The sequence below is a fragment of the Monodon monoceros genome, unplaced genomic scaffold, assembly GCF_005190385.1.
Source record: "Monodon monoceros isolate NGI ecotype Baffin Bay Population unplaced genomic scaffold, NGI_Narwhal_1 Super_Scaffold_21, whole genome shotgun sequence".
Classification (NCBI taxonomy): domain Eukaryota; kingdom Metazoa; phylum Chordata; class Mammalia; order Artiodactyla; family Monodontidae; genus Monodon; species Monodon monoceros.
Window position 1 is genome coordinate 107907371 of NW_021703778.1, and position 16238 is coordinate 107923608.

The window sequence follows — 16238 nt, forward strand, 5'->3', positions numbered from 1 at the left end:
TCCTCTGGGGTGCCAGGCACTCTGGTAAGGATTTTGTTTACATTTCTCATTGACTCCTCATCGCCACCCTGTAAGGTGGTATTATACCTACTTTGATGAGAAAGCTGGAAACTAACACTACAAATGATTTTTTTTTAAGTATTAAACCCAAATTTTATATATCACCATTCCATTATAGGTAATGTGTCCTTCCTCCTTTCTCATTTATTTTACAGTAAGCTGAGATTTTTGGTAGAGGGAGATATTAATCCCAATCCTCTGTGAGTCACACAGGGACATTAAATGATTTTCTTAGAATTGCAGTTTGAGTCACTGTAAAGTTAGGGACATAAATTTGAATGTACCTTGTTTTGTCTATTTATAGGAACCAGACAGTGGGGTTTAACAAGTAATTTTGTGTCTGGAAATAGGTAGATAATGTGGAAAGTGAGAGACTGTTTAGTTTAAAAAAATTTTTTTTGAGAGGTTAAGAGTTTTATCTTGCCAGGATACAGGGAGAGAGGGGGGAGAGTTGTATGTCTTGGGGAAACATAACTCAAAGGCATATAGTTAGTATTAGCATTCTGTTTGCTTGTATATGAGAAAAACCAATAACATTGATTTAATCTGTGAAAGAAGAAAGAGCAGGGGGGTGGTGGGGGGAGAAGAAAAAAAGACATATTTGGGAATAGTGAATTTTGTTTGTCTTTCTTTGTTAACCTGCTGATGAACTGTCAGCTAGTGAAGAGACCAGCCCTTGGGCAGCTGGGTGGATCATCAAGGAAAACAGTTTTAGTTGTTTATGAATTCTCTGGAAGACTTCGGGTTTTTAACAGTGACTGGCACGTAAGAGGTTGTCTCTACTATGTCTGCTGCCATCCTCGTTAGCATTTCCATGCCAGATTTGCATCAGCATTTCTCACTTGCTTTAATTATGGTCTTGTTTCTATGCTTTTTTTCCTTCATTTTGTATTCTTTGGTGTGTTAGATGGTCTTTCCAAAAGTTAATGCTCCTTCTTGCTGGGGTTATGTTTGCTGTTGTAAACCATCATTTTAACATTGTGTGCAAGTAGTTTGTTAGTTTTCAGATCAAAAGGTCTTAGGCTGTTTGTGAGTGTATGGGAGATCTGAACCACAATGTTTAAAGTGGATGCAGTGGATTTCTTTAGTCAGTTATCTAGACGAGATTAGTAAACCAACAAACAATATTTACCCTGAGCAGTTTATGTTCTTTTACCTTACTGTTGCTTTGAAAGTTTAGGTTATGATTTTGGAGTATTTTGCAGATTGTCTTTTCTGTAGTCAGACCTGCTGTTTCTGTGCACTTTATCTTTGATGAAGAGTGGGGAAAAACCTGACGGTAAATTCTGTTTTCTTACAGTCAAAGGCCGTTGGTTTGCTAGATGTGGATGTGTATGGCCCTTCTATTCCAAAGATGATGAATCTGAAAGGAGATCCAGAATTATCACAGAGTAAGTGAAGAAGAGAGAAGCAGTATGACAACAGTTACACTTCTGTTTAGTGCCTGCGGAGTGTCAGGCATTGTGTCACGCACCATGTGTACCTTATACACACTATAATATAATTCCGAAATCAGATGCGGGGCCAGACTGTCTGGGTTTAAATTCTAACTCTGTCACTGATTAACTGTGTCGCTTTGAATGAATTGTTCAACCTCCTTGTGCCTCAACACCCCCATGTGTACATAGCGTTAACAGTTGTACTTACCAGACAGAATTGCTGTACATAATCGCTCAATTACAAAGTTGTCGTAAGTGTAGTGCATTCAAAGCACAGTGCTTGGCACACCACAAGTGGTCAGATTCAGCTCATCATCCTCTCTGTATATAAAAATGTGTGAATGTATGGGGGTATTTGAATAGAAAGTATCTAATATATTTGTGTTAGAAGAGCTGAAAATTATTTTCTCTAATCAGATATTTGTTATATTTGTCTTAAAGTGTTTTTGAAAAAACCATAGAACTTTAGTTTCTCTCCCCAGCCTTCACTGCCATCAATAGGACAGAGTAATTTTTTGAGTAAATCTTTAATATTTATTTAATATTAATATTATTTATAATTAACATAATAAATAATATATTATTTTATATTTATTTATATATTTAATATATATTCAATATATATTTATATATTTTATATACATTTAATGTTTTATATATATATTTAATATTATATATATAAATATATATTATATAATATATAAAAAACTAAATATATATAATTATATATTTTATATATATTCGATATTATATATATATTTAATATTAATATAAATTAATGTTTATGATATTAATATTATTTAATATTATTTAATATTAATATACCAAATCTTTAATATTTTGAGTAAATCTTTAATATTACAAGATTATTTAATAATCTTGTTATTATATTTTCTTACAAAGCTATTAAGTATAAAGCTTTAAGAACAGGGAAATTCTATGATCAAAAAATGAAAAATTGGAACAACTGGTAACTCTTCTTGAAAAATAGTTTTCAGTGAAATTAGTTTATTAAAATTTATTTCTAATTATAGTAAGAGTATAAAATTGAATAATTTCTTTTGTTTCTTATTAGACCTTTTATTGTCCATGAATCTAGGACAAAATGCCTGTATTTAATGCAGGGTATTTATTGGATTTTCTGTGTACATAATAGAAGTTTTTTTTTTATCATTGTCATTAAAAGTTAGGTAATTAGACATTGTCTGCTATTTAAGGTGCTTTTGTTTGTGCTGTAGTTGTTGAAATCAGTTACATTAAGTTCTGAATAACCATTTATCAGATAATAAGGATTCTCCCTATCACTTTGAAGGAAACTTGAGGCTCTAGTGATGATAAAATTGACCCTATCAGTCCTACATTACAAGCACCCACTTAGTTGTTTTCTTGTTTCATTATAATATAAACTTAAGGAAGCTAAGTTATTCTAGTTTCTTTGTTCTTTGCCCTTTTAGTGGAGTGTATACTTAGTTTGCAAATATGTGCCGTGAGCCAAAATGTCAAACTTACATAAAGGAGTAATGAATTTGTGTACTTTAAATGATAGACTTGTTATATCTATCTCTTGATTAAAGTAATGTGAAAACTAGTGCATGTAGCACATGAGTGATAGCAAAATGGAGCCCTTGGTGTCAGTTTTTTCTTAAGTAGTCTGTTCAGTCTATGCCAATGTAAATACTTGAAGTGAACTTTGATGTCTTTCTTCTTGTTTTACAGAAGCTGTAATCTTAAATTTGATGTTTGCAAATTGGCTGCCATTAAATAGGCTTTCTGGTAAAAATGAGCTACTGGAAATCTTGGAAAGCCTGAAAATAATACTTTTTTGTGTGTTGACAAGCTGATCTTAAGTCCCCCAAGAAATAAACTGAACGATTAAGGCATTTACTTAAAAGAATGTGGATTCTTGAAAGCCCATCTTTTAAATTGGTTTTTGAATCTTAGATAAACCAGCCACCATTATACTAATTGGCATCATTTTGACATTTTTACATTTTTGTCAAGTTAATTTATCCTGTATTACTCTCTATTATAGAAAACACAATGCACCGTGGAATTATCTAATTAACAATAAGAAAAAAGATTTGTTTTCAGCAGTTCAGATTTTGCAGAGATAGAATGGGTGAGCAGAATCTTAGCTTTATAAATGTTCCTCTGTTCCTGGACTTAGCTAGACAACCATAGGGGCAGTGGGACTTCAGGATTGTCTTTCTGTCTTCATTATTTAAGCAGACATATGGTAATGTAGTTTTGGTCAACTTGTTCATTTTAAAACTCCATGTTAAGGTTGACAGATTCATTCTCTTATATATTTTTTCTTTTTGAGGAGACTATAGAGAAACCACACTTCTTGTACTTACGATATTTTAGCCTGATTACCAAGTGAAATTTTACATATGATTCTAGAGAAGTGAATTCAGTAATTGAAGAAAAATTTAAGTTTATAATAGTTTTGGATTTCTTAGGTTGGGAATATTTCTATCAGCTTAAAATGACAATAGTGTTTTGTCTATGTTAGTATGCAAAATTATGGTAATGGAAAGTCTAGCCAGTTCGTAGAAAGAGTATTGTACAGAAACCTCAACAGGTTGACATTATAGTGGCTGCAAGTGAACAGTTGCTTTGGGAACCTAATGGAATTTAGAATAAAATCCATGTGTAGTTTGAGAAATTATCATCTAAGTGTGGATTAACTTTTTTTTTTAAAGAACAAATACCAGTCATTTTTCTCTTTTTTAACCTTCTAAATAACATAATATGCAGATTTCATATTACAGTATAGCCAAAGTACAGTCCTAGAAATTATTGACTAGAAAGGTTTTAAACTGAAATTGCGAGTGAATATTAAATGGTGGTTGCACACAGAAATGTATTGTTAATTCATTAATGTAATATTCTTTTTTGTTGAGGATTTTTCACTAAGTTTTCTCAAGTGACTTTTACTGGTAGGAATCTGCTTTCTTTCACAGTTTTGTGATGATAAATCACCTTCAGAATTCTTGTGAATTTTTTACTACTTAGTTTTACTAAAGAATGTCTTTTAGTGTACTTAGCTAATAAAGTAGGAAAATGTTAAGGCCTGTGGAGAGAGGTTACTAAAATTGAAATGTCAAGTAATTTTATTGAGGATGACACAGTGATCATTAATGATTGACTATGAGACTTTTTTTTGAGTAGGATTCACTTTTCTTTTGTTGTGGGCTAGAAATTTTGCACTCGTCACAGTATTCTGCTCTCTCTGTCCTAAGGTATTAAGCATTTTCCAAGTTTAGGAATGAATGTGTGTATGGGCTTATGAGACAGAGAAAATGTGGAAAATCAGCTTGGGCAAATGACCTTTAATAATAGCACTCATCTCCAGTAAGAACTACCAGGAAGTGACTAAGATTTCTTTAAGATAATTTAAGCACATAAAGAATGAGAGTGAATTCTACTCATTCCTGAAATTACCTTGTTTCCTTCCAAGGCAGAGAGTTAGGGGTTTACTGAAGTTATTGACATAGATGATTAAATTCTGATCCAGTGGTTGGAGCTCCCAAAGCTTCTCATTTATAATTTGCTTCTTCTGGTCATTGTCTTGTGGACCCTTGGGTTTCATCTGACGCTAGAGTTCCTCTGATTATCTTTGGGAAAGATTCTGGGATGTATTCCATAATCACAGTGTTATAGAAATGACTTTTTTCTTGCTGGCTTCCTGGATTTTGTTTACAACCTCTTTTACACCTAGAATATTAAGGCAAAGTGTAAATCAGGGTTGAAGGATCCTTAAAAAGTTGTTTTGGTTTGTTCTGGCTTTAGGCACTTTTATCTTTAAAATATCTCAGAGATGAGATCTATGTTCTTTGAAGAATCCTATCACCCTACTTTATCAAGACAGAAGTCCATCCTTTGCTTGGCTTATTGTTTCTTGCACAGGTCACTGAATAGGCTGAACTAAATACCTTTTTAGTGTGGTAAAACCCTTTTCCTTTTTTTTTTGACAGTCCTGAGCTGAAGAATAGGCAGCCTCTTTTTGGAGTTCTACTTGCTCTGCTGCAAACCGTCTTAGCCAGGGGCTGCAGCAGATGAAGTCATTGAAGAATGCTTTATTTATCTACAGAACAACTAAGTGTATTTTAGTAGCTATTGCCTGTTAATTTTTGTTTTCTTTCACAGGATGGCAGCAAATGGTGTTGACCGGATGTATCTGTGTATATGTCAAATAGTCCTTACATCTTTGAGTTTCTGATTAGCACCTGCCCCACGACAAGACTGGTGTCCTTTTATGCCTCCTTCACTTTTTGAGTTATATCAGAGGGCTGCCCTTAAGATGTGTAGATTAATAGGACGGTACATTTTAAATGTGGCTATATCTTTTAAGGCTATTTATACTTCATATTATCTTTTCCAGTCTAGTCCCAGACTGGAAAAAATGTTTGTTTGTTTTTTTTCTTATTTCCTAATCTTTTGATCATTTTTAATGTTTCTCAACATTATCAGCACATTTTCAATATCTTCTCTCAGATGAGGAAAATTAAAAGAAGCTTACTACTGTTAGGTATTGTGAGGGGAGATAGCTTGCAATTTTATTTATAATATTCTATTTTTACTTATGTAGTCTCTGAAATTTTTGCATTTTAAAATAGAACCCATCATTGCTGATTCATAGTTACAGGAATATTTTAATAAAACATATGCTGCTTCCTCCCCCCCCCCTTTTTTTCTTTTTGGGTTAACAGGAAAGTAAAGCATTTAAAAAGGAAAGTAGTTCGGTGAAAGCAGGATGTAAAATGACTTTTGAAGGTGGAAGATTTGGGGAATATTCATCTGTGAATTGGGAATTCCATGGGAAAAGGCAAGAGGTCATTAATAATGAAATTATACTAAGAGGCATGAAAAGTTTTGATGGTCTAGATTTGGTGAGGCTAGCAAGAGAGAAGAGAAATTAGACACACTACCAAAAGAAAAAAGTGATGAAATAAGGCATCTTTTTCACTTTCCTTTTGGACTTCTATTCTAGATTTTGTCTATGTGGTATGCATTTATACAGGGTAATTAATGGATTGAAATGACATCTTGTTCATCAAGATTGGATAGATTTTGTACACCCATGTTTATAGCAGCATTCTTCACAGTAGCTAAAATGTGGAAGCTACCCACGTGTCTATCAGTGGATGAATGGTTAAACAAAATGTGGTATATACATACAATGTAGTAGTATTCAGCCTTAAAAAGGTAATTCTGACATAGGCTGCAACATGGATGAACCATGAGGATGTTATGCTAAGTGAAATAAAGCCAGTCACAAAAAGAGAAATACTGTATGATTTCCCTTATATGAGGTACTTAGAGTAGTCAACTTCATAAAGACAGAAAGTAGAATGGTAGTTGCCAGGAGCTTGGGGGAGGGGGAAATGGGGAGTTATTGTTTGATAGGTATAGAATTTCAGTTTTATAAGATGAAAAGAGTTATGGAGAGGGATGGTGGTGATGGTTGGGCAACATTATATTTAATACCACTGAACTGTACACTTAATAATTAAGATGGTAAATTTTATGTTATGTATGTTTTACCACAATTTTAAAAAATGGGAAAAAAATTGGGAAGATTTGTTCTGGCAATATTATCAGTACTGGACATAACAATACAGGGCTTCTTCAATAAGTGTCTGTGGTATCGACCCAGTGAATCAATCTGTTCTTTAAAAGAGCAATCATTATAGAACTGGGAGAAAATACAATAGTGATGTTTCATTGGGAGACTTAACAAGCTTAGCTATAAACCTCTGATTTTCAGTTTGGAAACTTCACTAGCCTACAAGTTGTTAGGAATTGCAGTCCAAAGTTACATTTTCATGTCACGAAAAGTGATAGAGCTTATTATATTCAAAATTCTTAATGTTATTGTTACCTATATTACCATTTGTAACATTACCAATGTTATAAAGCTCTCTGTGATCTGGTTTCTGCCTTCTCTCTACTTCTACAGGCTCAGTTCCAATAAGTTGCCTTGTTGTTTAGTGAACACCAGTCACAGTGGCCTCTGTTGCTCAAAAATGCCACGCTCCGTGCTGAGGACCCTCGTGTGTTTTATTTTCTCTGCCTGAGACACCTTCCATCTCTGTTGTCTTCCACCCCTGCCCCACAACAAGTTTCTACTATCAGGTCTCAGTTTTAATGTTTCTTCTTCCATGACTCCTTCTCTGACTCATCACTCTCCTTATTGCAATTGCAAGGGTAGTTTTTGAATTATCTGGCTTAATTTTTAATTTATTTATTTTTAGAAATTTATTATTTATTTATTTATTTAGGGCTGGGTTGGGTCTTCGTTGCTGTGCGCGGGCTTTCTCTAGCTGCTGCGAGCAGGGGCTACTCTTCATTGTGGTGTGCGGGCTTCTTATTGCGGTGGCTTCTCTTATTGTGGAGCACAGGCTCTCGGTGTGCGGGCTTCAGTACTTGTGGCATGTGGGCTCAGTAGTTGTGGCTCACAGGCTCTAGAGCGCAGGCTCAGTAGTTGTGGTGCACGGGCTTCATTGCTCGGCAGCATGTGGGATCTTCCCAGACCAGGGCTCGAACCTGTATCCCCTGCGTTGGCAGGCGGATTCTTAACCACTGCGCCACCAGGGAAGTCCCTGTTTAATTTTTTAAATCTCCTCTACTAGGCAATACAACATGCACAGAGCAGAGGCTTTCTGGCTTGGTTTGTTTCGCTTATGCTTGGTTATATAGTAGATGCTCAGTAAATCTTACTTGTTTAGATGAAGAAGTTTCCTGCTAAATTTATTGTACATTAGCTGCATGTTTTAGTTTCTGCTTTGGGTATATTAGTAACTTAATTTGCAATCATAATATATATTTTTTAATGAACAATATGGACAGTTTTAAGATATTATCTTAGCAGTTAATCGTGATATATGAGTGGCTGTCTTATACTACTTTTTTCCATTTTTAGGAAAAGAGAAAGAATCTATATGGTTAAGGCATTTGACTTTTGAGAATTATGTTACGTGGAGTGAAATGGTTGCTCACATTGTTTCAGTGTGGTAGGACAGTGCCAGTCTTGCCTCACATTTTAGTTTTGATATGTTGAGTACAGATCTGCTTACTCATAAGGGGTAGAGTCTTGTGGGGCCTGAATTTGGGCCATGATGGAAAGGACAGTGTCCAGAATGCCAGCTCTAAGACTAAGAACAACCTGAAAAAAGAGAAGGAACTAGTGTCTCAGTGTACACCATCATTCTTTTCCTCAGACCATCCACATTGCCAGGCTAAAATAATGCATGGACAGAGATTATTATTTGAGTGTATTAATGTAAAGATCTTATTTGAGACTGTTTATTCTGGAGGTTGGTATTTGTAATAGGTGTGGAGAAATGGTGAGTGAGGAAGCAGTGATGGTAGGTTTTGATTTTATTCTGCTGTCTCTGAGGTCTTTCAGTTAAGGAAAAGAAAGCAGAAATAGCAGCTTGCAGTTTAATGGGCTTTGGGATCTCCCTTGCAGTGTAAAAACCACAAACTTTTCTTGAAGTGGTGGAATGTCTTAAACTGGTTCCCCAGAAAGCAGAGCCCTGTAGAGTAATAATTTATTAGGGAGTACCAAACCGGACTGAGGAAGGAGAAAGGGAGGGAGAGCCAACATGAAAATGCGCTATCTAGCTGGCTGTCGCTAACCGTGACAGCTTGCTTGATTGCATGGGATTGTGTAGACTCCATCTCAAGACAGTCTATCTGGGAGAAAAGGGGAACAATTTATCTAATGTTATCCATCTTCCAGTGACCAAAGGCTCACCTCAGGAGGTATTAATTCACCTGCATTTCTGAGCTCTGTATGAGTGAGTCCTGGCAGAGACCTATGGTGTCTGGCGATGTCTTGTCCTTCAACACAAAAGTTTTGGGGTGGCAGGTGAGAGGCACACAGTGTATAGGCCTGAAGCAAGGTACTGTCAGATAGCTCCTCTGTGACACTGGTCAGAGTCCAAGCAGAGCTGGTTGCCATAGTGCTGGCTGGAATGAGAGATGAGTGAGGCTAAGAGGGCCTGGGGTGATGCATGTGGGGCTTCTAAAAATTGGGGATGGAGGCGGAAAGCTGAGTATCAAAGTCTAGATCTGAAAATTTGGCTTCTTTATGCTTAGGGTTTATGGGGGACATGTAATGCTGGTTTGTTTTAAGCATAGTAGTATTACGGGGATTGGTATTCTATTAGAAGGGCTAATAGGGCTAAGTTTTAACTCTTGGTTATAAGATAAAGATAGATCCAGCTGTAAGCCACTTTCTTATTTCAAGCAAACAGTTGCACAATTTGGTACTGTGTGTTGTACACTTGATCCAGAAGCCTCACGTAAGCAAGAATGTTCTGTCAGATTGGACAAGAACAGAAACTAAAAATTGAGATACCAGTCTTAGTCATCAGGAGGATATGAGTTCAGATGGCTCCGTTTGAATATTTTAGTGGGCACCATAGTCATTAGAGGAACAGTTGGGTTTTTTTTCTTATCACAGATCCTGTGGCTAAAAAAGCATACACATGCACATATCTATATACATATATATATATTTAAGTAAAGCATCCCTAAAATTTTTGTTACTTGTAGCTTAACTAGCACTGGCTTAAAATAAAAATGTTTGCTCTTAAACTATGCTTATTTTAGACCTACTTTTAAAATTTGCAATTGTATCAAAAGTGAAATGTTGAAGGAGACATTATTTCCGTTCATTTAGCAAACATTTATTGGGTATCTTCTATGTAGTTAGTAGACATGAGAAATACTTGGTTCTTTGGCTCTCGGCTCAGGTAAGATTTGATCCTTGCTCTCAGGAGCTTAGAGTAAGACATTAGCTAGTGATCGTAAGCATCGTAAGCATAAGTAAATGCTGTTATAGAAGTATAAGCCCTTTTTTTGTGAACCCAGAGATGGTGACTCTAAAGTGGGAATTTAGGGAAAACTTCCTGGAGGAGGTGATTTTGAGCTAACTTTTGAAAAATGGATGAACCAGGAGTTCGTTGTAAGAAGGGGTTGAGGATTGAAGGTGAGAAGGACAGTCCAGGCAGAGGGACTATAATGTGTTAACAGAATGCAAGTTGTTTGGCATGGCAGAAGTGAAGAGTGTCTGTGGGTGAGTTGCAAGAATAAGCCAGAAAGGTAAGTCAGGGTACTATCATAAGTTCCTTCTTGTACTTGTTTGAGGAGCTGAAGTGCAATTCTAAGGCTATGAGAAGCTATCATAAATTTTAGGGGAGTGACACTGTCAGTTTTGAATTCTAGGATGATCACTTTGGCAGGATTGTGGAGGAACAGTAATAGGACTAGAAGAGAGGTAGAGCCAATTAAGATGCTATTACATTGATCCAGGTGAGATGTAATGAGGCCTGATTTAAGTCTGTGTTAGAAATGGAGAGAGAGGGACCCAACTAAGGTATTAAAGAGATTGAATGAATAGGGTTTGGTAATTCATTGAATATGAATGAGAAAAAGGCCTTTAGGATGGCTTCAGGATTTCTGGGTTGAGTGACTGGATAGATAGTTGTGTCACTCATCAAGATGGAACAGATAGGAAAAAGGAATAAATTTAAGGAAAACAGTGATGAGTTAAGGTTTATGTTGAATTTGATGTCCAAAGAGAGTTAGTCATCAGGTGATTGGAATGTGTTGAGAGTTAGGGAGAGAGGTTTAGGCTAGAGATACAGATCTGGGAGTTGGTGGTGTATATATAAGGTGATAGTTGAAGTTGTTAGTTTAGATCAGTGATTCTCAACCAGGAGTGATTTTTGCCTCTCCACCCCACCCCCCCACTCCCCAGAGGCATTTGGCAATGACTAGAGACATTTTTGATTGTCACAACTGGGGGATCTAGTAGGTAGACACCAGAGATACTGCTAAATATCCTGTAATGTACAAGACATCCCCTCACAACAAATTATTATCTGGTCCAAAATGTCAGTTCTGCTGGAGTTGAGAAATCCTGATTTAGATAAGGTAACGCAAAAGAGTTTTAGAGAGAGTCAAGTACGGTATAGGACTGAGGATAGAATTTGGGGGAGATAACCTAAGGTGATCAGAGAAAAACTGAGAAGGAGTGGCCAGAGAAGTAGGAAGAAGACAAGGAAAAAACTGCACCCCGGAAACCAAGGGGGAGTTTTAGGGTGAAGTGGTCAACATTTTCAGAGAGGCTAAATAAGAATTAAAAATTATGTTTTAAATTTGACAGTATATCCAAGTTTTCAATTTACTAAACTACTATTTTGAAGACGTCCATGTACAACTTGTGTTGTGCTTCTTGAAGAAATATATTTTATAAAGTATTTATATTTGGCCTTTGGGAAATCAGTCATTTGGGAATCATTTATTGAGTATGTCTATAATGGTACTGTGCTGTGCTCCAGGGGAAAAAGGATGAGTAAGACGTAAACTATTCTTGAGGCGCTCACAGTGGGAGTGATGGGAAATGTCAGCACACTAAGTACCGTATGAAGCTATGAACAGAGAACCATGCAAACAGAGAGGACCTTCTAATATTTCTGTGATGTAGTCCAGCCAACCCTGGATCCTGATAAGGCTTAAAAGAGCAAAAGACTTGGGCATATTAAAAAAATTAATGAAAAGATTATGTTTATCTTTTTTTTTTTTTTTTGCGGTACGCGGGCCTCTCACTGTTGTGGCCTCTCCCATTGTGGAGCACAGGCTCCAGACGCGCAGGCTCAGCAGCCATGGCTCACGGGCCTAGCCGCTCCGTGGCATGTGGGATCTTCCCGGACCGGGGCACGAACCCGTGTCCCCTGCATCGGCAGGCAGACTCTCAACCACTGCGCCACCAGGGAAGCCCCTATCTTTTTTATTTTGGTGTTAAAAAATGGGCATTGAGACTGTGGGTGATATCTTCTATCTGTCATAAGCAAAATACGTATGGGATGTTTCATTTATAAATCACAACATAATCTACCACCTTCTACTACCTCTACCCCAAAATAGCCCTTTATGTTTCAAATGTGCCTGAGGCTTGTCTCATTTCTGTAACCTTCCTCCTTCCTGTCTACCCACTTCTGTTTCTTTGTAATTCCAGGCAGAGATAGTAAATGGTAGCTGTAACTGAGGGCTGTGGGGACTTGGGGGTTTTCTGGAGAACATGCTATTAAGACAGTGTGCTGTGGTGGGAAGATCTTGGGCTTTGGAGTCTCACTGACCCAACCCCCATTTCTGATGGCACCACTTACTGCTGTGTGTGCATGGGCAAGGTCTACAACTTCGAAGGCTGTATGAAAAATAAGTGAGTTAATAAATTTAAAGGTTCTCAGTAAATGCTCACCCCCTTTCACCATTATTGCAAGTAGTCAGTAGCAACAGAGGATGCTTCAATTAAGATGATAGCATGCTCTGATGAAATTTTCAGTTAGATGGGGATAGCAAAAGAATTATTACAAGGGAGGCAGTAAGATATAGTTGTTACCATAGATTTTAGCGTCTGAGAGACTTGGAGTCAACTCCTGACTGCAAGCTATGTTATTACCTTTGTTTACTTTGAGCAAGTTGACTTAAACTCACCAAGACTTAGTTTATTTATACAATAAATGGGATTGGCTTTAGGAAGATAGTCAGCAAGGCCCACCTAAGTATTTGTGTCTTCTTTAATTGAAAGTGATTTTATTCAGCCTCAATTGTCATGAATATCTTGACACACTCTGCCCAGTTCAGGAGGTCCATCCATAGAAAAAAGACTAAAATATTTATTGTCTGGTTCTTTACAGAAAGAGTTTGCCAGTTCCTGTTGTATGCAATTAAGTTACTTGGAATCAGTTTGATTCTTTTGAGGACAGCTTTTAAACTTCGAGTGGGTCCAAAGCAGCCTTTAGCCTAGGGCTAACTTACCCCAGAACTGCTATGATTCCTTTCAGAGGACTCTACCATGTATTAGGAGATCTTTCCTCTCTGGTTGGTGGGAGCATAGAAACTGTTTCCAGCTGCATGTGATCTTTGGGAATTGCAGCTCTCTGCTGATTCTTTCCTCAGTCCCAGGGAATTTCCTCTCGCTCACACATGAATACCCAGCTAGAGACTCCTCAGGTCCCCTGTGCAGTTCTCTGTGTTGCTCTCTCCTCTCGGATACACTGCCCCGTAAATTCTTGCTGCCTTGGCTTCACCTGACTCTGAATAGTTCAGCAATGTTACTGGGCTTTGTTTGGATTCCCCCTTCCTGTGCTGCAACCTGGAAACTGCCTCTAGGGCAGTAAACTGGGGCAGTCGTAGGACTCATCTTCTTGTTTCCCTTCTCTCAAGGATTGTGGTCTTCCTGCCTGTTGTCCCATGTCTGAACACGTAGTTTTATATGTTTCGGTCCAGTTTTCTAGTTTTTCAAAGTGTGCTTGTGTTGGTGGGGCAGGGGGGTGGAGGTAGTTACAGGGTAAATCCTGCTTTTTACTTTTTCATGGCCAGAAGCAAAGTTATGTTCATAGCTTTTCTTTTTTTTCTTCCTGTATACTCTCTAGGAAGTCAGATGAGTCCACAATCTTTACAGTCACCTTTTTTTCATAGCAATTAAGTGCCGTGGTCATTTGTATTGGTCTGGGCTCTTCAGAGAAGCAGAACCAATAGGAGGTACGGATAGATGGATAATAAGGAGTTAGTTTATGTGGTTAAGGAGGCTGAGAAGTCCCAGGATCTGCAGTCAGCACGCTGGAGACCCGGCAGAGCTGATGGTATATTCTTGTCCAAGTCGAAAGGTGTGAGAACCAGGAAAGCTGGTGGTGTAAATTCCAGTCTGAGTCTGGAGGCAGGAGAAGACTGATGTTCCAGCTTGAAGCCTGGCAGGGAGGGTATATTCTCCCTTACTCTGCCTTTTTGTTCTGTTCAGGCCTTCAGTGGATTGGATGAGGCCCACCTACACTGGGGAGGGTAATCTGCTTTACTCAGTGTATTGATTCAAATGTTAATCTCATCCAGAAACACCCTCACAGGCACACCCAGAATAATGTTAAACCAAATATCTGGGTACCCTGTGACTCAGTCAGATTGCCCTAAAATTAACCATCACACCACAGGATCTCCCAGTTTTGCCCTTCATCTGATTTGTATAATCATGAATCTTGATAACACTAAATGCATTCCCTTTGGTCCCATTTTCTCCTGCTATGGAGATTATTCCTGAGTTTCTAGAGTGATCTCAATCTCATTTCAAAGATCTATTTCCTGGGGTCACTTTCCAACAAAAACGCAGAAGCACTTTTCAAATTATTTGAGAGGGACTGTTTATAAATATGTGGAAGAAATGTGGGAAAACTACAAGAGGTAGGATAATACCTGTTGACAACAGTTGAGCAGTTACCTCTAGGCCTGAAGAGGTGAGGGGAGGGAACATATCAAACCTGGAAGGAGACAGTCCTTGTAGAGATGGCTGTCTTGGGAGGAGCAGTGACACTCGGTAGAGGCACCCAGCCAGCCCAAGATCACCCCACAGAGAGAAAACCAGGAAATGAAATACCCAAACCAACACCCCCCACCCCCGCCACTTCCTCTTTCTGATCTGCTTTTGATGCAGTCCATAGAAGAACCCCGGGGTCAGAGAGAGGGTGAACTGGAGGGGCAAATGACAGATAATCAGCAAAGTCAGGGGAGCTGGGTTATAGTAACCGCCTGGCCCCTCTCCCTCAGAAACAGAGGTGTTTCAAGATGCAAACCTAGAATTTGAAATGAGAGGAAATCCAACTTACAGATTGTCATCTTTCTGCCTTTCTGTATATATAGTCACTCCCAAGTTATTTTCTCTGTGTGCACTGGAGAATTGATGAAAGCAGGGAAGGAGAAATAATGTTAGATTATCTAATTTGATGAAGGGCATCAGCAGGTCTCTGTTATTTTACAGATAAGGAGGGTGATATAAAAAATTAATAAAGTTTGGGCTTCCCTGGTGGTGCAGTGGTTGAGAGTCCGCCTGCCGATGCAGGGGACACGGGTTTGTGCCCTGGTCTGGGAAGATCCCACATGCCGCGGAACGGCTGGGCCTGTGAGCTATGGCCGCTGAGCCTGCACGTCTGGAGCCTGTGCTCCGCAACGGGAGAGGCCACAACAGTGAGAGGCCTGTGTACCGCAAAAAAAAAAAAAAAAATTAATAAAGTTTGCCCAGGGTAATAGGCCAGAATCTAGATACTCCGTAACCCATAATGTATTTGTGCATAAGAAAATTATCCAGAGAAAGAAAAAAATATTGATGTATATCAGAGTGTTTATTTGACTTTGAAGCATAATAGTGACAATTATTTATGTGGGCTGTATTTATATGTAAGCTGTATGTTACATGCCTCTTTCACTTTTAACTCATTAATAGACATAGATGGATATTTTAGGTTTAATTCAGTCTTTCTATAAATCATTAAGAAAATCTTGGGGGAAGTGTGAGTCATTCCTTGTTATCACAGAAAGAGAACATTTATTGGATGATATTTGGTAATTATCGGTGAATTTGGAACATTGGGGAAAGAGGCTGCTGCCTTGCATCTTTGGCTATGTGTGAAACTCTCAGTTTGTGAATTTGAAAATAACGGAATCCACAAATGTGTGATAAGTGATGACCTAGCTTCTGTCAAACACCTCCAGTGAGGTAGATTTTGCTGTTTCACGATAGCTCTATTTATTATAATTTTGAACAAAAATCTGCCTTATTATTTTTAAAAATTAATTTTTATTGGAATATAGTTGCTTTACAACGTTGTGTTAGTTTCTGCTGTACAGTGAAGTGAATCAGCTGTTTGTATACATATATCCCCTTTATTTTGG

General features: G+C 37.8%; 1 protein-coding gene across 4 annotated transcripts in view; it reads left to right on the forward strand.

Moving 5' to 3' along the window:
* The window catches only part of NUBPL (nucleotide binding protein like), a 253697-nt gene that overhangs the window by 60524 nt on the left and 176935 nt on the right, over positions 1-16238 (forward strand). For all 4 annotated transcript variants that reach the window (XM_029238233.1, XM_029238237.1, XM_029238234.1 and 1 more), the window contains one exon: positions 1361-1451. In XM_029238233.1, the coding sequence (XP_029094066.1) occupies positions 1361-1451 (91 nt within the window). The remainder of the gene's footprint in view (positions 1-1360; positions 1452-16238) is intronic.